Here is a 22860-nt window from a genome sequence, read left to right as displayed (position 1 = left end):
TATTACAGCATAATAATCGTCTCATTGGCTCCGGTCCCGTCCGGGGGGTCATGTGAAGGGGTGGTCTTTTTAAAGTCGGGCATTCCCACCTTTGGGTTCCGTCATTCTTGGTACGGGGATGTTTGCCAGCATCTTAAAGCCTCTATTAAATATTTTTTACACAATAATTCTATAGACAAAACAAACTCGGTATGTCGCTGAACTCCGGATGATGCTTTATGCTTTCGGGGATTGTATGTATGTTGCCGACGTGGCAATTGAACCGTCTTCCTCCACTTCAAACCATTTACAAGAAACGATCAACCCAGGTTGTCCGGGCACTTGGCGCGGATTTGGGCTCCGTAGTAGCGGAATACAATGGGCACTGGCGCCAACGCCAGCGATAAGAATGCGAGGATGCTATTGCCCCAGCCCAGGCCGACATGGTTGTACATCGATAGACCCGCGAGGGGGAGCATGGCTCCAGCGAGTGAGCGGAGGACTGTCACGGCTGCGACGACGGAGGCTGCGTAGGAAATGTAGGAGTCGATGAGGTAGATCTGGAGACACATCTGCAATACTCGTCAGCGACATTCTTTATGCGTATGCAGGCGACTTACCATGATGCCCATCAGACCAAAGCAGAAGAAGGCGACGCCAATCATGGGCACGATCCAGTGCGTGTTGTTCTCGGTCGACCATCCGTACCAGAACAGCGACGCGACAATGATGATGCCGTTGGGCGCAATTAGCCAGACGGGAAGACGGTCTTCGGGAACAGTCTTGCCATTCTGCGCGAGCTTCTTCTTGATGATGACATCGGTGATGACGCCGAACAGCATGACACCGAACAACATGCCGATACCGGTGGGGAGGTAGGCCAGACCAATTGTTCCAGTGCCAAAGCCATATTGTTGCGCAAACACAAAGGTAAAGGTACTGAACATGAGGTACAGAACACCGTACACGATGGCGACGTAGAGGGAGAGGATTAGCACGGGGAAGTGGGTGAAGAGGAGCTTCATGGGGCGAATGATGGCATGCTCAAACTGCTTCCTGCTAGTAAGGCTGGGGTTATGGAGAACCGAGTACAGGTCCTGGTTACCAGTCTCTTTCCTAAGACGAGCGGCCTTCTTCTCGAGGAGGGCGGGATGGTATGTCTCGGGGGCTGCAAAGAAGCAGAGGACGGAGAGGGCACCGGCCTATCATGTCAGTCTAGGGTACTCTCAAGGACAAGTAAGGCACTTACAAAGATGGCAATGACCCAAAAGACCCATCGCCAACCGAGATCTTCGATCATGTACCCTCCCATCAACGGTCCGATGCAGGGTCCCAGCAACGGCCCCATAGCCCACACAGCCATGGCCTTGCCACGCTCCTCAACAGGAAACATGTCAGAAATAGTTCCACTACCGTTTGTAACAGGTGTAGAACCAGCGAACCCCATCAGGAAGCGGAAAATGATGAGCATGGGCATATTCTGGCTGAGGGCGGTGATGATTGTCGCGATGATGAAGAGGATGTTGGCAACGTTGAAGACGGGTGCGCGGCCGTAGATCTCGCTGAGGGGTGCGGCGAGGAGGGGACCAAAGGCGAAGCCGAGGACGTAGACGGATACTACAAAGGTTGCGATGTTTTCGTTGTCGTCTTTGAACTCGCGCATGATGTCGGGGACGCCTGGGGCGAACATGGAGGAGCCCTGTTATGGGTTAGAGGGGGACTTGGGGGTGGTTTGGGGGACGTACGAGGGGACTATGAAGCTGTTAGTATTTTGCAGTTTTTTGGAGATGAAGATGTAACTCACGTCAATAGGGTCATGAGTGATAGAGCACCGATACATCCCCATTTCTTCTTTGGCGTCCAGTTCATGGGGTTGTTGGGGTCGTCGTCGCCATCCCATCCAACAGCATTGGGATCTTGAGGCGCAGAGCTCGAAGATTCACCCTCTTTGTTGTCACTCTGAACTGCCGCTTCCTCGTCTGTTTGTCGCTTCCCCGATTCGCTGCCAGGGACCGAAGGAGTGAGTGTTCGCTGGCTCTCGGGACGAGCCATGTCGTCGAGTTGGATACTCTTGGGGGTCTCTTGTTTCTCAGCCATGATGGATTAACGAACTTGGTGATTGTCACAGACTGTTAGCACCCAACACATCATTCAGATTGGGAATGCAAGATATTTAAACGCTGCTGCCATCTTGCATGCCCATCTCCTCGTCCGCATGACACCACCACCAATCGCAACCCGGACTGAACGAGAGCGATACCGAGAGCGAAGGGGGTGGGCGCTAGCACTGGAAATTGCAACACCCGACGACGAATTATGCTTCATTCCCGGGTTATTGGACCCGTTAAATAACCCGACGACACCCATTTCTGGACGTTTTCTGGGGTTGGCCATGGGTGTCATGGGGAAGAAGGGTGTCGGCGCCGACTTTATGCTGTCCCCTCCCGGCACCTCCAGCTTCCGGACGGCGAGTTGTGCAAATCATCCGATTTTATGCACAGGTTGTGCATACATCTCCGGGGCAGCCCCCTTTCCGGGTCCGGGCTTGTGAAGCGCCACGTTCCACTTTCGAAGATTGGATCAAGATTTCTTTCTCGGTTTCGCTCTCTCTTTATAGGAAGATTTTACGGGTGTGGCGCATTTTTACGCGTATCTTTGTCAGAGTCAGGCGATGTAATGTAGATGTGCATATCCCGAAACCGAGATGCCCATCTCATCATGACACACCAAGATCTTGTGTCGTGATGATCTAGATGTGACACGTCGGCGCTCAAGGTCGCGTGATATCGTCGTCACGCTCATAAACAGACAAGAACCCGCCTGCCTGGTTCCGAAACCTGTCATCCCGTGTCCACGTGCAGGGTAAGTGATCCTGTTGAGCTTCAAGAGCGGGAGAAGGACGATCGACCCGTATTTTATGCTTTCGATCCAAGTGTTACCCGCTCACCTAGCCCATTTCTTAACTTCCCTTGACATGGATATGCTTCTAGGAGCCCTAGGTCGACATTGTGGTTTTCTGGCTCAGTTATCTCATCAAGGGCCGGGCTTCAACTATAACAACCACATTGTCTATGCCATCGCATTGGCCTTCGTTCCTGTCCCAACATCATCATTCTCGGCATTGATAATCTTCACCACCAACCAAGGTACCTTGAAGGCGGCTGATGGAGTCCCCGTCTCATCCACCAGTCGATGATAATGGTCGAGTCTTGGATTGGCGAATTGGAGCCATATTCCCGGTTGGAGAAGACGTCTTATAGATTTTGGGGTATTAGCCAATTCTGGCCATTTTTGGAGAACTCGTGTTTGGATACTCTGGGAAGCAGATGGGCGGACATGTTCAATAGCAGCAGCATATATTTCTGAGTATTGATTTCCACCACACCCACTGACTCTGCCCATCCGCTCTGCCCACCAAGCAACCACCCTGGTAGATATCATGATCAAAACTCCAATTGTACTACCTTGTTCTCCGATCAGAGCATCTTTTCTGCGTCATCAAGGCCGGACTAGCCGCAATTGTTCTCTCGACATATTTGCCATAAGGACACATTGTCGACCACAGAGTGCAAACCCAGGTATTGAATTGCATCCCCATGAGAGCGAATTTCCTGCATCAACAGCTCTTCGTTTACTGTAAACTCGTGGCGAGCATATTTATAGGCCACCTTCTTCCAATCCTTAATGACCGAAGGGTGCAGCTTGAAGTCCCATGTCCCACGCCAGGATATTGAAGCATCTTGTCGACACCAGGTGAATGCACAAGCTTCCCCTTTTGCTCCATTCCATAGAGTCATGGTCTCAAGCTCTGGCATGTGAAGTGCAGATTGCGCTGCGGCTTCTAGTATCCTTCTAATCGGGAGCGGATTGTTCTTGTCCATCATCCGGGAGGTCAATGCGAGCGAACGCAGATGAGGCCATCGCCAATGCGGTTGGCAAGCGTCGAAGAAGTGGCAGGCATCGACGAGAAAAGCGACTGAAAAGTGTTCAAGTTGCCGGCTTTTTTTCGCAAATGCAGCGCCTCCCCCAGGATATGTGATCCGGACTCGGTCTGGGTTTAGGTGTGAATTTATCCCTTGAGAATGCTGGAATATCTCGAGATAATTTTCATTGAAATCCTCGAATATTGTAACCCTCTTGACGCTCGTCGGAAGTCTCTGACAAATCATTTTTTCGTAGCCTGTAGTTTAGATAGTTAGTCTTGTGACTTGATGAATCTAGATGGGGTTTCTTACCGGAGTCCCATACGTCTTGAGAGACCCCTTCGGATAACTGCCATGGCTCATATCTAACTTCTCCTAGCTGGGGAAGCTTTGCCCAAAGGTATGACAAGGTCGAAGGATCTAGTTGACGACGGCACTGTCGGCGGAGAAAGAACTGTGTCACAGCTTGAATCGAAGGGAGCTCTTCCTGAAACCTGAGGGTAGTTGGTTCAAATGGTCGTCGTAAGGCATCATCAGTGGGTGGGCCGTGCCAAAATCCATGGTTTGGGTAATGAATTGCAGGCGCAAGCAGGCCACGTTGCGGTGGACACTCAGATCCGAGGACCTCATCCGGAGCTCCAAAGTAGCACCCCTTAAACCAATGTTCTGAGTCGCTTGGTGAGTACGCATTAAGCTCCAGTGTCAAGCCCCCTCCATTCTGCTTCCAGTTGGCCAAGAGGAAGAATAATCTCGTGATTGCTTCTGCCATGATTTTGTTATTGGCATAGATCGATGTAAGCGACTCCATCTTTCGGCAGGATCGGCAAGTATATCTTTTCAGCTCTATATTGAGCCAAATGTGCTTGACGAGCCCTTGCTGTTGCTCGGTGAGTCTCTGAAGCGAGTCGAGGGATGATGGATGAAGTTTGAGGCGACCAAAGTTCTTCTTTTCTATGACACTCTGCCATTCTTTTGAGACTGTGGCATAGGGCGCGATGTTGTTATGATGTGTTAGGAACTTTAAGATGATGTCGCGCACCTCAGGAGGTAATAAAGACCAACCCGACATCATGTCAATGCTTTCGCTCCAAGCTGATGATGGATGTTGTCAAGATCTCTGCAGGCGTAACAAGGCAGAGAGCAAAGGAGCAAAGGAGCAAAGGAGCATGGGGAAGCAGGATATTCATAAACCAAAGTCTCGATGACTCACTGAGGGAGTTTTGTCAAGCTTTTGGCCCGCGTAGGTACCTATGCAATCTTATTCGAGAGACTGCTTTGCATATCGGCGCTGTGACAATCAAAGTTCAGTTGGCGGATCTCGAGGCGCAGTGGCGCAGATTCCACTTGAGTATGATTCAAGAGTTGTCCATACTAGTCTTTACATGTGTAGCCGAGTTCCATCCCGTCAAGATATTAGAAAAGATTGTAAAATCAAAATATATGCTGTATTTTGTGGTCATCGGAGGATCAACCGTCGGAGTGCGATCGCGGCCGGCTGGCACGGCCCCACATTCGCGGCCCCAAATCGGGGTGGAGCTCCAGGGTGATGCTGTTTTGTTAAGTACAAGTGACTTGCTACGACGAACTGGTGTCCGACCACCTCTGGTTTCAGGGGTGTATTTTTTTTCTTGCGAAGGCACTGCTACAGTTGGATAAGATGTGTCGACGATGACATCGAAACCTTCAATCTGTCCACTTCAACACCTCAGCCGCTCCAACGACGTCAACATGGCAGACAACGGCTCATGGCCACGAGCCAGGCAATGACCAGGTGCCTTCAGTAGCCCGGGGTCTGTCGGCAAGAATGACCGGAGACAATATTGGGCAGCCATCTCCCCGAGGGTCCAGAGCCGGCATCGAGATGGTAGACCTGCTCTGGCCATTCGAGCGAGCCGAGTACATGCTGCTACATCGCTGCACTCGGCCAAGGATACAAAGGGCATGCGCGAGAGATTTGCTCCGGTAGACACAGTGCCGTGAAGCTGTCGTTGTTGATGCGCTGAACAGCCGGTCCATAGCGAGACAATCAAGCATTTGCCAATTGACAACGCGAGATGTGTTCAATTTGTGCTTCTACATAGCCCACGCTAGGCAAGCCCGCTCCTGCATATTCCACATCGTATCGCATCGTTCGGGGAAGGGAAATCGGACGACAGTCAAGGCGGTAAAAATTGTCGGAGTAATTGCTTTGGCGTCACCAAGCAATTGAGGGAGCTTTGCTCCGGTTTGAGGAAAGTGTGTCGATCTCAGAAGGGGTCCCTCGATTGTCACTTCCGGAAAATATATTGTCCGAACACATGGCCCAAGCATCCTCTTCAGCACTCACCACCAATTATGGTTTGGGCGCAGCGTGGTTACTCTCTGAAACTATCATGACAAGTAGGTTGAAACATGCGTCTGCAGTCTTTTCTCTCAATCTTCCTGTCTAGTGTGCAAATCCTCTCAACCTCGACTTCAAAGTGCCTTTCAGTATGGATTACTGAGCCACTCAATTGACCCCCAGTAGACAATCAACTTACTTACCCTGCAGCTTTGGATGGGGATTTTAGATTTCAAGATCATGGATAACGACGGTTGCGAGTCCGACCAACACCATCCATGGCTGACACTTGAGCCGAGATCGATCAGGTTTTATTCACCCTTGCGGTAGAGATGAGAGGAGGGTGTCGTGCTTGTGTTGAACTAGCCATTGTCTTACAGACTTGGAGATGTTCACCTTGACCTTGCCTCTGCCGCCACCAATGTGTTCTCGATATGAGTGTACGTCGCTATAAGCTTTGCCCATCTCTTGCATCCTTTACTCGGCAGTGTCCGAACCTGTTGGTGAGGAGCCCGCAGAGGCAAGGAAAGGGACCATGTTCCTGGTCATGATCCTACGGTGACCCGCATTTCATGCTTTCGATCCAGTGTTACCCGCTCCCCTAACCCATTTCTTAAGGTCTCCTCTTGGCATGGATTGCTGGCTTTGAGTTGGAGATGACCCTTGGATTCGTCTGCTGAGCTTCGGCAGTGGTCAATGAGGGAGGAAACTTGTCTTTTGTCATTTGGTGCACCCCGCAAGATCATGAACTCAATGACACTTCTGTGAGGCAATGCCAAAACATCCATCTCACGTCAGCTCCCTAGAAGTCCGACCTCTCGGGAACAAGCAGCCCTACAACAGCCCTACTCCGTACGCTTCCGTACGGCGCAGTCCTGAATTTCGAAATAGTCAGCATCTCATTGGCCAACTCGCACTTCCTCGATCGTCCCATCCCGAGTCCAGTTAGAGTCTCTCCTCTTTCGCGCCCACGCTAGCAAGGTGCAGCGGGCGTTGCATCGCGGTGCTGATGCTTCAAAAGCAACTCCCAACCTGCATTTTTCTTCTTGCCAAACAATCATGCTTCTCCTCATCCCACGCCTCTAGACCATGGGCGTCCTCAATCAAGGCTCCCTCCTGCAGGCCTCGCCGCTGATCTCGTCGATGGCAATTACAGCACCGCAGCAGTCTGGACCACGGCGCTCTTGGCGGGCGCCCTCGCGCTGTCCCTGCTCCTCACGCCGCGATTGGACCCCCGCGAGCCTCCTGTAGTGAAACCCACCATCCCCCTCGTCGGCCACATCATCGGCATCATACGGCACCAATCGGACTATCACAGGATCATCCAGTGCGTCTGCACTTTCTGTATCACTGCTCTGGATCACCCTCTGCTGACGCCCGAAAAGCAATGCCAACCCTACAAAGCCCATCGCCACGCTTCCCATGCTCAATGGCAAGATGTACACCATCTACGATCCTCACCTCGTGTAGACGGCGCTGCGGTCTAGGATCGCCTCGTTCGAGCCGTTTGTGATTAACTTTGCGCAAAAGACGTTTAGCCTGAGCAAGGAGACGTTTGCCAAGGTCCGAGGCCCGAATGTCTTCAACGACTTTAACGATGCCATCCACTCGAGCTTTCAGGCGCCCATGCTGCACAAGATGAATGTCCACTTCTTGGCTAGCATCTCTGCCAAGATGGATCCAATTAGTTTCGGCACAGTGCGTGTTGATGAGGTCAACTCGGGGAGGGAGGAGCTGGTGGATGGGGGGTTGAGGGTGGAGAATTTGTATCTTTGGTGTCGAGATGTTATGACTCTGGCGACGACCAAGGCTCTGTATGGAGATCACGATCCGTTTGGGCCTCAGCCGCACCTGGTTAACGATCTAGGGTAAGTAATTGCTCGTTGGGACTTCAATTACTGATAAGAAAGGCTGTTTGAGGAATCTGTCCCTTACTTTCTGTTATCTCTCTTCCCATCCATCACGATGCCCAAGGCATATCGGGCACGGTCAAAGCTGCAGGCTCTGATGGGAAAATACTACACAGAAGACCATGACATCAACGACCCAACCACGTCTCAGCTTGTCAAGAATCGTGCAGGCGCCCTACGAAAGCATGGCTTCACCGGTAAACGAAGTGGGACAGCTCGAGGTGATCCTACCGAATGTCGCGACTCTCAATGCGGTACCTACGTTTTACTGGATGCTTCTCTTTATCTTTGAGAGACCTGAACTTGTGAATCGTCTAAGAAAAGAGGTCGAGGCTGCAGCAGTGATATCTGACAGTGAAGGAAAACGCACCGCAACGTTCAACATCGCCTCGTTCGACGCAAAACTCCCTCTCCTCATCAGCTGCTACCGCGAAACGATGCGCCTCTCGAACCACTCGGTCAGCATGCGCCGCATCATGCAAGACATGACCATCACGGGCGCCGACGGCCAATCCTACCTCCTCAAGAAGGGCGTCGACCTCCAGCTCCCCGCGGGCGTGACGCACCACGACCGGAGCGCCTGGGGGCAGGACTTTGACGAGTTTGATGCGGAGCGGTTCCTCCAGAAGGCTGGGGACGCCGAGACGGAGCGGAGGCGAAAGGCGGCGTATTTCCCGTTTGGTGGGGGGAGGCATCTGTGTCCCGGGAGGAACTTTGCATTTGCAGAGATTTTGGGCTTCATGGCTGTTTTGGTGCTAGGATTTGATGTTGAGCCTTTGGGTATGAGGTTTGGTGAGATGAAGATGCTTGGAGGGCAGCTCGCAAGCGGGACGGTAAGACCAGAGAAGCACGGCAAAGGACTTGGTGGGAAGATTACTCGTAGGAGTGGTTGGGAGAACGTTGATTGGAGATTTGAGTGCTGATCTTTGAGTGAGATGCGAAGCCATCTTTCAATTCATCATCAATCATGACCGCTAACTAATGCCGATACAGCGCCCAACTTTTTCTCTCTCAGACGTCATTTTGGAGGTACCAAAAAGCCTTGTTTTTGGTACCAAGGCCTCGTGTTTCGCCTGTCTCTGATGTACATGTAAAAGCCTTGTCGCTCCGACATCCATACCAGAGACCAGATTCATCGCATCCCTACCCAAAGCCTCGTTTAACAGACAGACCAAAATCCCTCTTCTCTCTCTCTCTTTTTTTTGGTTGTTGTGTGTGGTAAAAGTGCAAATAAACAAGGCAGACTCCCATTAGTACCATCGTGAAATAAACCCGGTGGCTTGAACGAGTGTGAAAGACTGGCTGGTCGTGTTTTTCCCCTCCATGCATGCCTTCACAATGTCTCAACGCCCGTCACCCTTGGATTCAGAATGAGCATGTCCGTTGGGCTGATAGCGGCCGCACCCGTCGGCGGGGTTCCCCTCGGGCTGCGGGTCCTCTCCGTCGCGGCATTGTGACAGATCGTGCAGTGGCGCATCTGGCACATTGGTTGTTGCTGGCCGCTGCAAGGGAGACTCGTCGGGCGGCGGCTGGTGGGGGACCACGAGGACAGGCTGGTACAGCACTCGGTACGAGGGGCTGTGAAGCCAGATGTCCTGCGGCCAGTGGGTTGCCGGAGGTTGCTGCTCGTCTTGCTGGATCGTCATGGTGGTGCGGTGCTCGTAGGGCGGGCTCGGGACGTCTGGAGCTGAGATGGAGAGGGTTTGAAGGCCGTCGAGGTTGAGACGGTGCTGCTGGTCTGCGGAAGGCATTGTTGAAGATGTATCTCGCTGCTGAGAGTTTCGTGAGTGTTGGTGCGGTGGGTTGAAGCTGTCGCGGGTCGAGTTGTCTTGTTGACGCGTGGGATACTGGCACATGGTTGTTCGGGTCAAATCACTTGGAGCGTTCGTTCCCCCTCTCCCAAGGTTCACGGGCAGGGCAGACGCGTTGATATACTCGGTTGCCTTCCCATCAGGCTCCATCGTGTGCGCCCTGCGTGATCAGCAGGCTCTCGCCACGCTGCAGAAGCGATCAACTGCAATGTATGCAGACGGAATTTCCCATCCATAGAGGCGACAGGAGAGACGCATCATGTCTTGGGCCCCGTAAATAACCTATGGCCACGCACGGAGTATGTTCCGTTGCGTTAAGTGTATGCATCGCTGTCGACCTTGAGCGAGACGTGTAACGCGAGACGCGAGACGGTTTGCGTGGTGGTGGGTTGCTAGGGGTGAGGGGGAGGGAGGAGGGGTTGCCAGGCTCTATATTTGGTTGTCTCGAGTTAATCACGTAAACCTCGCCAATAGAGCCAGATTGCAGAGATTAGCGAGTGACGCTCTCAATCAATAGTCTATCTGCGAGAGATGATGTCTCACTGGCGAGGGGGAGACAAAAAAGATCTGCTCGGCACCGTTGAAGGCCGAAGCCACCATGCGCCCGGAAACGGCAGCCAGCAGCAAGCCCGTTGTTGTCACTCACATTGTTGTCTCCTCAGAACAGAGTAAAAAGGAGGGTTGGCTACCTGCAGCGGCATATCACCCCCAAATATGCAGGCTTCTTGATCCGGATAGGGTCCAGCATGCGAGGGCGTGTCGGCTTCCTCAACGTGGTTGGCCGACAGAGGGTTACCTTCCAGGTTTCCGGAATGGTGCAGAATGGCGTTGGAGAAGCGAGCTGAACCCAGGGGTTTCAGAGCCTTGTGTTTGGTCATGTTTCCCAGAGATGCTAGGATGAAATGTCCAGTGTGTACGCCATACCACAAGGTGTCACCGCTGTCTTTGTGCGACGTGATGAGTAACACAGCTCTGACGTTGCTTGTGGTCGGCAGTTGCACGTGGACGGAATTAATGACAAACACCGCTGTCCGGTAGATGATGGTGTGGTGAGATCGCGATCGAGCCTAGGTTTGAGCGATGCCAAGTCTGGGTTCGGTGTGGATTTTCAGGGTCCTTTCATCGCGAAATTATTTCCAGAATGTCGTTTTATTCCCTTGTATGACCCGTACAACAAGAGGACATCTCGTGGTCTGACTTGTGAGCTGGTTTGGGTATTGGTGAGACTGGGGATATGCACAGTATCCGACATGAACGAGAGGAGTTTTTGACTGCAAACATGTGGTTACACTGCGTCATTCTGTAATTTCTTTAAGTCACGGGTCCTCTTTAATTAATACTCATCAAAATGAGTAGCATCTGTGTCCCCAGTCAATTGATACAAAACTTGAAGTAGATTTACGCCAAGTCTAGGGTAGCTAAACCAAACCTCCAGTAAGCTTAAAAGTCTATGACGAAACCACCCGCGCACTACGATCGAAGCCGCTCCCATCGTGGCTGCTTCCGCGTCAGCGCGGCACGAGATAAGACGTTTGTTCGTAGTTGGTCGCGTTTATTCAAAAGTCCGAAGTCCGACGTTTTGCGTTGGTGTCGTCATAGACGCCTCACAGGGCATCCGCAGCGTCGAGATTAAAATGCCATGTTGGTTAACTACTGCTAAAATGTCCATGTTCCATGACACTTCAAACATCAATTGCAATGGCTGACGAGAGACCTACTCCTCGGGATGAGGATATTCCGGGCGGTTTCCCCGTCACGCCCAGTGTCAGTTCGATTGACCAGTTGACGCCGACTGGTGATACGGCACACCGACTCGAAGCCGGCGTCTCGGGGCGTCATGGCCCGGCCACCTCCGGCTGGGGCCAACCGGTGGCCATCGGGGCTTCGGCCGTGGAGACTTGGGTACACGACAGCAGCCACAGACAACGAATGTGCACCAGTACTACGATGTGATTGAGGGGAGCCAAGACGAGAAAACATGGCACACGCACGAGCAACAGGCGTCACAGCAGCAGGCTGAGCGAAAGAAGATAATGTCTCAGGCTTGGCTGCGGCTGTTGGCATGTCGAGAGATGAGAATTCGTCTTCCAGTACCATCCTACCACGCGAAGCCTCGACCGACGAGAAGCACAAGGAAACTGCAGTTGCTGGCGAACCTTCACCAACCGACGCTCCATCTTCTCCCGACGAACCAATCTTTTCGCCCATCAAGTCCCAGTCAAACGATCCAGAAAAAGAACGACCCAACCTCGAGAGAAAGAGGACGATTCGTACCGAAGATGACCTCTTCCGCGTTCTGTCCCGTCGCAAGACGTCTGCGAGCACACCCGAGGAGGAACAACAAGAACACGAAGAACTTGAGCGTCTCATGTCACGCATCTTTGGCCAAGCCCGCCAGAAGCAGAGCGAGGGCGAAAAGACGCGACACAGCGGAGTCATCTTTCGCCGCCTGACCGTCCGCGGAGTCGGCCTCGGTGCAAGCCTCCAGCCCACCGTCGGCGACTTTTTCCTCGGCCTCCCTCGGACACTTTCGAAGCTGTTCACTCAGGGTCCGAAGGCGGCGTTTGCCAAGCCACCTGTTAGGGATCTAATCAGTGACTTTGATGGGTGTGTGCGTCCCGGCGAGTTGCTCCTCGTACTGGGCAGGCCTGGGGCAGGTTGTAGCACGTTTCTCAAGGCGTTTTGTAACCAGAGGGCTGGCTTTGAGGCTGTTGAGGGGGAGGTTACGTATGGAGGTACTGATGCGGGAACTATGGCAAAGGACTTTCGGGGAGAGATCATTTACAATCCGGAAGACGATTTGCATTATGCTACCTTGTCGGTCAAGAGGACTCTTCAGTTTGCGCTTCAGACGCGAACGCCTGGGAAGGAGGATCGACTGGAGGGTGAGAGCCGTGCGGATTACGTCCGCGAGTTTCTACGAGTTGTAACAAAGCTGTTCTGGATTGAACATACCCTTGGAACAAAGGTTGGCAATGAGTTCATCCGTGGTGTATCGGGCGGCGAGAGGAAGCGAGTCAGCATCGCCGAGGCCATGATCACCAGAGCCTCGGTGCAAGGATGGGACAACTCCAGCAAAGGTCTCGACGCGAGTACAGCCGTCGAATACGTCAAGTCGATTCGCGCCATGACAAACATGGCCGACACTTCGACCGCCGTGTCTCTCTACCAAGCTGGCGAGACTCTATACGATCTCGTCGACAAGGTCTTGCTCATCGACCATGGCAAGTGCCTATACTTTGGACCTTCAGACCATGCGAAGCAGTATTTTCTCGATCTGGGGTTTGAGTGTCCTGAGCGATGGACTACAGCCGACTTTTTGACTTCAGTCACGGATAAGCATGAGCGCAGTGTTCGCAGCGGCTGGGAAGATCGCATCCCACGCACCGCAGACGAATTCGCTGAAGCGTACCGTCGAAGCGACGCCTACCAAAAGAACCTCGAGGACATTGACAATTTCGAATCTGAGCTTGGCCGTCGAGCTGAAGAACGCCGCAGACACGAGTCGGAGCGCACCAAGAAGAAGAACTACGAGATTCCCTTCCACAAGCAAGTCCTCGCCTGCACGCATCGACAATTCCTCGTCATGACTGGCGATAGAGCCTCGCTGTTTGGTAAATGGGGTGGTCTTCTCTTCCAGGGTCTCATTGTGGGAAGTCTCTTCTACAACCTCCCTGAAACTGCTGCGGGCGCGTTTCCTCGCGGCGGTACACTTTTCTTCCTCTTGTTGTTCAATGCCCTTCTTGCTCTGGCTGAGCAGACTGCTGCGTTCGAGTCCAAGCCCATTCTTCTCAAGCACAAGTCCTTCTCCTTCTATCGACCATCCGCATTTGCTATAGCACAGACGGTCGTTGATATTCCTATGGTGTTTATCCAAGTCGTCCTGTTCAACGTCATCATCTACTTCATGTCCAACCTGGCCCGTACCGCGTCGCAGTTCTTTATCGCGACGCTGATCCTTTGGCTTGTCACCATGGTGACGTACGCCTTTTTCAGGGCCATCTCGGCGTGGTGCAAGAGTCTCGATATCGCGACTCGGTTCACGGGTTTGAGCGTACAGATCGTCATTGTGTACACAGGCTATTTGATCCCTCCTGACTCAATGCGTCCTTGGTTCGGCTGGCTGAGATGGATCAATTGGATTCAATACGGGTTCGAGTGCCTAATGGCTAACGAATTTACTGGCCTCACCCTCGAATGCTCGCCACCGTACCTGGTCCCGCAGGGCCCCAACGCTCAGCCGCAGTACCAAGGTTGCACCCTACCGGGCTCATCTCCTGGAGCTTCTTCCGTTGAGGGATCAGATTACATTCAGCAGTCATTCAGCTACACCCGAGCTCACCTGTGGCGCAACTTTGGCTTCTTGTGGGCCTTCTTCCTTTTCTTCGTCTTCCTCACAGCTCTCGGCATGGAACTCATGAAACCCAACGTCGGAGGTGGTGCCATCACCGTCTTCAAGAGAGGTCAAGTTCCCAAGGCTGTTGAAGAGTCAATTGACACTGGCGGGCGCACCAAGAATGAGAAGAACGATGAAGAAGCTGGTCGGGTTGTTTCCCTCGCCGAGGGCGTGACTGCTGAGAGGACCAAGACGGACCAGCAGATCACCAAGGAGGTTGGTAAGAATGAGACTGTGTTTACGTTTCAGAACATCAACTACACGATCCCGTATGACAAGGGACAGAGGAAGTTGCTTCAGGATGTTCAGGGCTATGTTCGTCCTGGAAAGTTGACTGCCCTCATGGGAGCTTCTGGTAAGTCACTGCCTCGGGAGTACCACTGCAATAACTGACAGATTGCAGGCGCCGGAAAGACGACTCTTCTCAACGCCTTGGCTCAGCGAATCAACTTTGGAACAATCACAGGCGACTTTCTCGTCGACGGTCGGCCTCTTCCCAAGTCGTTCCAGCGAGCGACCGGTTTCGCGGAGCAGATGGACATTCACGAACCAACCTCTACTGTACGTGAGGCCTTGCAGTTCTCAGCTCTCCTTCGGCAACCCAAGGAGGTTTCGACAAAGGAAAAGATGGCGTACTGCGAGACCATCATTGATCTGCTCGAGATGCGTCCCATCGCTGGTGCTACGATAGGTATTGTTGGACAGGGTCTCAACGCCGAACAGCGCAAGAGATTGACTATCGGCGTCGAGTTGGCTTCCAAGCCTGAGCTTTTGATGTTCCTTGATGAACCCACTTCTGGTCTCGACTCTGGCGCTGCTTTCAACATTGTCCGGTTCCTTCGGAAGCTCGCAGATGCAGGTCAAGCCGTCCTCTGCACCATCCACCAACCCTCTGCCGTCTTGTTCGAGCACTTTGACGACCTTCTTCTTCTCAAAGCCGGTGGTCGCGTCGTGTATCATGGTCCCTTGGGCAGCGACAGCCAGAATCTCATCCGCTACTTTGAGTCCAACGGAGCCCCCAAGTGTCCACCTGATGCCAATCCCGCCGAGTACATGCTCGACTCTATCGGTGCCGGAGATCCTGACTATAACGGCCAAGATTGGGGCGACGTATGGGCCAACTCATCCGAACGCGACACCCGAGCTCGAGAAATCGAAGAAATGATTGAGCGTCGTCGCAATGTCGAACCATCCCAAAGCCTTAAAGACGACCGCGAGTACGCCATGCCTCTCTCGACCCAAACATGGGCTGTCGTCCGCCGCTCCTTCATCGCGTTTTGGAGATCCCCAGAGTACATCTTTGGCAACTTTATGCTACATATTCTCACCGGTCTGTTCAACTGCTTCACCTTTTACAAGATTGGTTTTGCATCCATCGACTACCAGAACAGGCTGTTCTCCATCTTCATGACCCTCACCATCAGCCCGCCTCTCATCCAGCAGCTCCAGCCCGTTTTCCTCAAGTCACGACAGATCTTCCAGTGGCGCGAGAACAATGCCAAGATATACAGCTGGTTCGCATGGACTACTGCTGCTGTTGCAGTTGAGATTCCATATCGCATTTTTGCAGGCGGGATTTATTTCAACTGCTGGTGGTGGGGAGTCTTTGGATGGCAAGCTTCAAGCTTCACTTCTGGTTTTGCGTTTTTGCTGGTGTTGCTGTTTGAGCTGTACTATACCAGCTTTGGACAGGCCATCGCCGCTTTCGCTCCGAATGAGCTTCTTGCTTCTCTTCTCGTACCCATATTCTTCCTCTTTGTCGTATCCTTCTGTGGTGTCGTTGTTCCTCCTGCTGGATTGCCGGCTTTCTGGCGAGATTGGATGTACTGGCTCACGCCCTTCCACTATCTCCTCGAAGCCTTCCTCGGCGCTGCCATTCATGATCAACCAGTTGAGTGCAAGTCAGGCGAGTTTGCACGCTTCCAAGCACCGTCTGGTCAATCATGTGAGGAGTACGCGCGACAATACATCCAGCAGGCGGGTGGTTACGTGCAGACAGGTGAAGGGGGAATCTGCGAGTTTTGTCAATATGCGACTGGAGATGAGTTTGGTGCTGGATTCAGCGTCTACTACAGGAACATCTGGCGGGATTTTGGAATCTTTTGTGGGTTTATTGTCTTTAATTATGCGATTATCTATGTGGCGACGTGGTTGAGGTTCCGGGGCAAGAACCCGTTCAAGGGATTGTTGCAGAAGAGGAAGTCTTGAGGGGTGAATGGTGTGTATTGGTTTGTATTATGTTGTAACTAATTTGTATCGTCTTCCCTCTTTAACCTCTTCTTGCTTGGGATCCGAGCTCTATGGCTGCACCAGCTCTTGTCTCGTTGCCTGATGTGTTGCCGCCATATCCAACATCTGACTTATTTACACTTTCCCTCTGACAGTCACAGGCAGTGTCAGGCACAAGAATAAAAGAAGAATGTGCTAAGACAACACGAGATTGCGTTGGAAATTGTGTCCTTTGCTCCTGTTCCCCAAATTCCCCTCGACTGCCAAGAGGAAGTGCAATCATCTTCAACAACAAGGACCGCCGGGAAATAACAGTGTCATGAGGATTCAAGTATCCTCGTATATCTAGGAAACCATGCCATTTCTTTCATCCGCGCACATCTCTAGAGAGACAGTATTTTTCGCGCCAGACTCATCACCAGAGGATCTGACCATGCTTCGATTCCTATAGAGCTCTAAATATGAGCCTTCCAAGGATAAATAGAGCTTTTGTCATCTGGGGTAGGCGCTAGAAGTAAGCACTATCTGTGAGTGTATCATGCCGGTCAAAGGGGGTGGTGATTCTCATGTCTGGACAAGGCTGCATCGACGTTTCATGATAGAGCCACATTTACGAAATAAGAACTCAGATGCGTCATGACCAACTTACATGGGGTGATCTAAGTGGAAATAAGCGAGTAATTCTGTACCATCAACCATAGGCGCTTTTTCTCACCGATAGGGGTACCATGTGTCGTTCAACCTGAATCTGGGCAGTCCAAAGCATTCATTGAACAGGTTCATCACTTGAACTTATGAACGATCAGACAATACCTGTGACGGGCGCGTTTTATTAATACTTTTCTGCAAGTGCCGGACTTAGCGGTGCTATGCCAACATCAGAACCGGCTGTCCAACAGCGTCACTTGGAACCCGAATGGCGGGTCGATCTGTGCGCTTACTCTCTCGAGGAATTATTAATCATGTAAGCCGTTCGATGTAACCGTATATGCATATAAATATCCCATCTGCTGGTATCTTAAAACCTTACCCAACACATTATCCCACAGTCAGTCAACATGTCCGCCGCAAATCACCCTGTTATTCTCATCTTTGGTGCCGGCGCCAACACTGGTTATGGCGTCGCAGATGCCTTTTCTCGAAAGGGGTACAAGGTGGCCATCGTCTCCCGTGGTGCGCTGGCGCCAGTGTTTGAAGGTCGAGACTTCTTGCATGTCAAAGGCGATCTGGCGGATACGTCTTCGGTAGAGGCAGCATATAAGCGCACTGTGGATGAGCTTGGAATTCCTAGCGTCGTTATCCACAATGGTGAGTGATGCATATTATACTGAAGCATCAGTACTGACGACAGAGCTAGCATATGCCAGCACCATGGCGCCAGATAACGCCGACCCAATCCAGCTTCCAGTGTCTGGCCTCGCAGCCGACCTAGCTATCAACACAACAAGCGTACTTCAACTTCTTCAGCTGGCGATAACAGGCTTTGCAAAGCTGCCCGAATCTACATCCCGGACATTCATCTACACCGGAAACAAGGCCAACCTCGAGCCTTTCCCTCCATTTCTGAGTCTCGGCGTTGGCAAAGCTGCGTCTTCGCACATGATTTCATTTGCTGCCAAGGCATATAGCTCCCAAGGTTACAAGTAAGATAGCGCCTATTTTAGTGAGATTTACCTGGCATTGACAAGGACAGGTTTTACTATGCGGACCAGAGGAATGAAGATGGGTCGCCAGTGATGGCGGCTATCGATGGGAAAGCCCACGGAGAGTTTTATACTGAGCTCGCTGAGTCCAAGGCTCAGGGTCCATGGTTGGCTTCTTTTGTAAAGGGCAAGGGATATGTCAAGTTTGAGGAGTAGACGAACTGGTAGGTATGGTGAATAGGCAATGACATCCCCTTCAAGTATCAGCCCGGGTTGCCTGCCTCACATTTGTCACTATGTATTACTGAAGGAATGCCACTTTGCCTCTGTCCTGCAGTCAATCTTCAGAGTGAAAGGCCATTCTGGCTACACACGACTGAATAGACTGCTTAGCATCCATAATCAGCCGCTTCTTCGGTTATGAACCGCCCACGTGCCGCCTCAAGCCACGGAAAGGTCGATCTCAACTTATTCCGGTCTAGATTTACCAATTTCCTCAGTAGTTAGTCAACCTTTCACCTCTGCACACGCGCTGAGTCGGCTCTTCGGCAACAACTGAGCCTCGCTCCTGCCACTATTGATTCAAAAAGTCTCGTGGCGTCGTTTAGTTGAACACCAGCCTATCACACCAGTAACCTCTTAACAACCAGTTTGCGAGACTAAACCCATCTCGACGACACCAACGTGCTGTTGGGATGCAACCACTTATTTAAGAACCATCAGCCTCCCCTGTCTTCATCTGTTCTTCGGTGTATTCTTAACCTTGCTTAGAATGGCCGACGAGTTCGGCAATCCTGATAGAAAAAGCAGCTTGATCGAGCCGCTCACGACAGTATGGACTATACCTGACGACTGTCCATCGTCCGTGCCCTTGGTAGGTGATGAGCACACCACTCTCGACTCTTGCTGTCCGCCAGATTACTGGACCATATGGGAGAGCTTTGGCTTCTACTCACCCGGGATTTGTCCACATGGGTACACGTCAGGATGTACTGTGACAGATTCAGCTTATGGCGGGACGGTCCGTCCAACCGAGGCGGCGGCCATATGTGTGCCTAGGTCCGTGATTCCTCCTCCCCTGGACATGACCTAGACTTACCGTGGCTGTAGCTCGTACTCGTGTTCCGACTACCTCATCTACGCGAGCTCCGTCTCTGGTAACGATACGATCATGGTCCCCGCGTTTCAGATCAGATGGGCCAAGTCTGACCTCACTGCTTTCGAAACCTCAACTTCAACAACCAGCGCCGCTACTTCGACTTCGAGCTCGAGTCCGACGTCACATCCCCATCCCACAGGTCTGCCCACTGGTGCAGTTGTGGGTATAGCCCTCGGGTCTGCAGCGGTAGCCGTACTCGCCGGATTTTTATTCTTTTTTTGTTTCGCAGAAGGGGGTGCCGTGGAACACAAAAGAGTCATGTCTCATCTGATGAAAACCACCCGAAAGATGGACTTGCAGAGCTGGAGACGCCAGCCCAACCTGCAGAATTGGCGACAGCGACAAAGACCTCGCAGGAGAGAGGAGGGTCTGTTCGCGAACTGGAACAAGAAGAAAAACCCGTCATCCCAGAGCTGGGGAGGCTGGTAGGATGCCGCCGGAGCTTGCCGGTACTTCTGGAACAGGGGGTAGGCATGAACTCGGCGTGCAAGAGATATCCCGGAGCTGGAGGGCAACAACGGTTCTAGGCACGAATTATCTTGACATCAATCGGAAGTTGTGTGCACTGGCGCAAACAAATAGGTATTATCTATCCCGAGATATGAACCTATGATCAGGATGAATATCAGGGGCAGACTGGAACCAAAAAAAGACGCACAAAGTTGGAATTCAATCATCTCAAGACATGGCTACGTTAACAAAAACAAACAACCCCCCAAACAAAAAATCCACTTTTGGTTGAAAACGTATTAGTTTGGTGTCCACGCGTTGGTCGTCCAACTCTCGGGGCTGATATCTGGCCAGTACAGTCCCTGTGAACCATCGTGATACATCGAAGCATCGATGAACTGCAAATCCAGAACGGGCTGGGACAGAAGTTCCTGCAGTGAAGGCTCTGACAATGCCATGCCCGCTGTGGGATTGGCCGCCGTGAGTGCTTGACTAACGTCGATACCATCCAGTTGTATGAGGTTGGCATCCGGTATGGTAAAGTCTCCCCTCCGTGATTGGACTGCCGCCATGCAAACTTTCATGGCGTCTAAATGTCGACAGAACTCCTCGGCAGCGAAGTTACCATTCTCTTTCAGCTGAGCCAAGAACTGAGCGGCCGACTCAAACTGCTCCTTATCGCTTCGACACTCCTTGCCGTCGAGAAGACTCGAAATGGCCAGCACAGTGGCGGCAGCAAAGAGGTATTGTGTATAGAAGTAGTCAAACGTAGCAAATGATCCATCAATCCAGCACTCAATTAGTAGACGGCATGAGTGTCGTGCACATCTCACACAAGCCTCTGACAGGGTGACGGCAGATGCGGGAATCTGGGGTTCTGCCCTTGGCTGGGTCTCCCAAGCGGCGACGTGAGTTCTTAGAACGTGGAGAAGAATAGGTCGGGTGGAAGTGATGGCGACCTGTCGGGCATTAGAAGCAATTCAACCTGAATTTGAGGGGCATATCCTTACCTGATTGAAGTAAAGGTGTAGGGAGAGAGGCTTGGGACTTGGTTCAGGTCCGTCCGTCGACTCAATGTGTAGATGAGCTGGCAGCTCTTCCACAAACGTGCGCAGATCCCTCAAAGCCTCTTGCACTCTTTGAGACAGGGTCTTTTGCTGGGGTCGTCGTGTGTAAATAGAGTTAATCACCCGACCAGCGAGGCGAGCCAATCGTATACTTGCAATAAAGTATGCCGAGTCTGCGAAGTCGTCCGATGATGTTTCTAATACCGGATCAGAAGGGAAGTCAACTTCGATATCGTTGTCTTGTATCGCGACTGGATGACCAAGCCTTGATGCCCACATGCGATCGAAGCTGTATGCGGTCCACCACACTCGATTCCTGTGTTCTCTAGCAGCAGCATCCCTTAGCTGGGATTCGGGGACGTTGAGGTGTAGTCCCATAACCACAGAAAGGCGAACAGAAGAGCCTGCCAGAGCATATGCCGTGTACCGACGATTGAGTGCAAGAGAGTAAAAGGACTTGGAACGGTTAGCCTACGTTGGTAAAGTTACTTGTCGAGTAACCTACCAGAAGCAATCTGATCTCGATGGCATCAATCCTCGGCCGTTCACTGATGATGCGGAGGATACGAGTCGCCCGAGCAAAATAGCACATGCCTGGAAAGTTCTTTTCCTTTGCGGCCGTCCGCGTCGAGTACATCTCTCCGATGGCAAACAAGGCCCATAGTTTACTCTTCAGAAGCGAATCGGTAGAATGTGGGTTCTGGATCGTCTGCTCAAGTCCCTCGAGGATCTGACTTTTCCGGACGATATGATAGCAGCGACTGACATACTTGAGGGCGACATTGACCAGCAACCGTGCCCGGGAGGGAATAGGCCAGGGACAGTCGGCATCAGAGAGGGTAAGTAGTCTATCATCCGGTGCGTAATTGACTCGAGGAATATGACTATGCCCTGGCTCCGAGATGGCTTGGCGGAAACGCGTGGCAAAGGCGGCATCTGATGCTTCACCGATCAATACCGGTGTGTGAAGAACATTCATGTCAAAGAACCATGGGCGTTCCTCCAACAGGGTCCCTTGAAGAGTCGAGGTCGAGGTCCCCTCAGCCTGGCCATTGGTAGGGGCAATTGGAGCCTCCAGTGCGCCGAGTTCAGGCCGAGCTTTGGTGTCCGCATCTCGACTATTACGGAGCCGCTGATTTTCGGCGACAAGGTCATCGATATATCTACCACGTCAGAGAGGAAACATGTCAGGCCATGCATCAACTTACTGTTGGCTGACCTTGACCAACCGGTTCTTCCGGGGATAAGAGCACTCAGCACCCTTGCTTGCCTGTCGGCAGTTCTCGCAGGGCTGTCCTCCCGAGCACTTTACCTTTCGGGCGTGGCACCGACGGCAGCTGTTTGGGTATGAATCAGCAAGGGGTTCCCGGGCGCACGAAATGTCTCACTCTTACGCCGTTGATTTGGTCTTGCGCTGTCGCTTGCCAGAGATGCTGCTGGCCGGGTTAAGAGAGTCGATATCATCTTTTCCCTCCCCCTCGGACTCACGGGGACTCTCATCGTTCGAGGTCATGTCGGCTACTTGCGTTTAGCCGTCTCTCGATTCGAGTGGACTGATGGGGTCTTCGGGTCTCAACCACAAAAGGAGGCGGAAAGATGGTAAAGTCGCCGCACGAGGTGGGAAACCTGGGGATCGTCGGTAGCGGCAAACGCTTGATCTTAACAAATCTGGGGATCCGGTTTCTTCCCGATTGGACATGCGTCTAGTCGATCTGGTCGCAACCGTGATGTCGTGTGACTGCGAAGATCTCTGGAAGCGGAATGTGACGCCGAATATCCGCGGCGCAATGTTTCCCCTCGCCGGAATGACTAAGCCAAATTCCGACCGGATCGGCAAAACTCACTCTCCGCCGAGGACATTCCGGCTACTTGACCCTTTAAATCGGCATCTCGACTCTCGATGCCGGCGTCTTTGTCAAACTCATGATTTGCCAGGGATAAAAAAGGGTGTCCGACACCGCAAGATAGAGTCA

The 22860-nt window shown here is 52.2% G+C and overlaps 7 protein-coding genes across 7 annotated transcripts; 4 read left to right on the top strand and 3 right to left on the bottom strand.

Moving 5' to 3' along the window:
* Positions 1–299: 299 nt before the first annotated feature.
* Positions 300–2076, bottom strand: MRS44_004194 (uncharacterized protein; the record flags this gene model as incomplete). Its single annotated transcript, XM_046277687.2, has 5 exons — positions 300–551; positions 600–1181; positions 1229–1678; positions 1725–1731; positions 1784–2076. The coding sequence occupies 5 exons, from the start codon at positions 2074–2076 to the stop codon at positions 300–302; spliced, it is 1584 nt and encodes a 527-aa protein (XP_046125658.2).
* A 2010-nt stretch (positions 2077–4086) lies between these two features.
* Positions 4087–4971, bottom strand: MRS44_004193 (uncharacterized protein; the record flags this gene model as incomplete). Its single annotated transcript, XM_065622096.1, has 1 exon — positions 4087–4971. The coding sequence occupies one exon, from the start codon at positions 4969–4971 to the stop codon at positions 4087–4089; it is 885 nt and encodes a 294-aa protein (XP_065478168.1).
* A 2023-nt stretch (positions 4972–6994) lies between these two features.
* Positions 6995–9055, top strand: MRS44_004192 (uncharacterized protein; the record flags this gene model as incomplete). Its single annotated transcript, XM_065622095.1, has 6 exons — positions 6995–7166; positions 7309–7549; positions 7608–7688; positions 7761–8090; positions 8133–8386; positions 8457–9055. The coding sequence occupies 6 exons, from the start codon at positions 6995–6997 to the stop codon at positions 9053–9055; spliced, it is 1677 nt and encodes a 558-aa protein (XP_065478167.1).
* A 2586-nt stretch (positions 9056–11641) lies between these two features.
* MRS44_004191 (uncharacterized protein) lies at positions 11642–16547 on the top strand (the record flags this gene model as incomplete). Its single annotated transcript, XM_065622094.1, has 3 exons — positions 11642–11882; positions 11986–14694; positions 14743–16547. The coding sequence occupies 3 exons, from the start codon at positions 11642–11644 to the stop codon at positions 16545–16547; spliced, it is 4755 nt and encodes a 1584-aa protein (XP_065478166.1).
* A 1079-nt stretch (positions 16548–17626) lies between these two features.
* MRS44_004190 (uncharacterized protein) lies at positions 17627–18427 on the top strand (the record flags this gene model as incomplete). Its single annotated transcript, XM_065622093.1, has 3 exons — positions 17627–17876; positions 17926–18211; positions 18262–18427. The coding sequence occupies 3 exons, from the start codon at positions 17627–17629 to the stop codon at positions 18425–18427; spliced, it is 702 nt and encodes a 233-aa protein (XP_065478165.1).
* A 556-nt stretch (positions 18428–18983) lies between these two features.
* On the top strand, positions 18984–19799 carry MRS44_004189 (uncharacterized protein; the record flags this gene model as incomplete). The annotated part of the gene is made up of 2 exons (XM_046282739.2): positions 18984–19270; positions 19322–19799. 2 exons carry the CDS (start codon positions 18984–18986, stop codon positions 19797–19799), a joined length of 765 nt encoding a protein of 254 aa, XP_046125652.2.
* Positions 19800–20119: 320 nt separating this feature from the next.
* MRS44_004188 (uncharacterized protein) lies at positions 20120–22400 on the bottom strand (the record flags this gene model as incomplete). The annotated part of the gene is made up of 5 exons (XM_046277685.2): positions 20120–20779; positions 20831–21343; positions 21393–22050; positions 22096–22224; positions 22282–22400. The coding sequence occupies 5 exons, from the start codon at positions 22398–22400 to the stop codon at positions 20120–20122; spliced, it is 2079 nt and encodes a 692-aa protein (XP_046125651.1).
* Between the last annotated feature and the right edge of the window lie 460 nt (positions 22401–22860).

This window comes from Fusarium solani, assembly GCF_023522795.1.
Source record: "Fusarium solani strain SB1 chromosome Unknown bctg00000002, whole genome shotgun sequence".
Taxonomy (NCBI): domain Eukaryota; kingdom Fungi; phylum Ascomycota; class Sordariomycetes; order Hypocreales; family Nectriaceae; genus Fusarium; species Fusarium solani.
The sequence above is the reverse complement of the archived record's forward strand: the minus strand, read 5'-3'. Positions and strand labels throughout refer to the sequence as shown.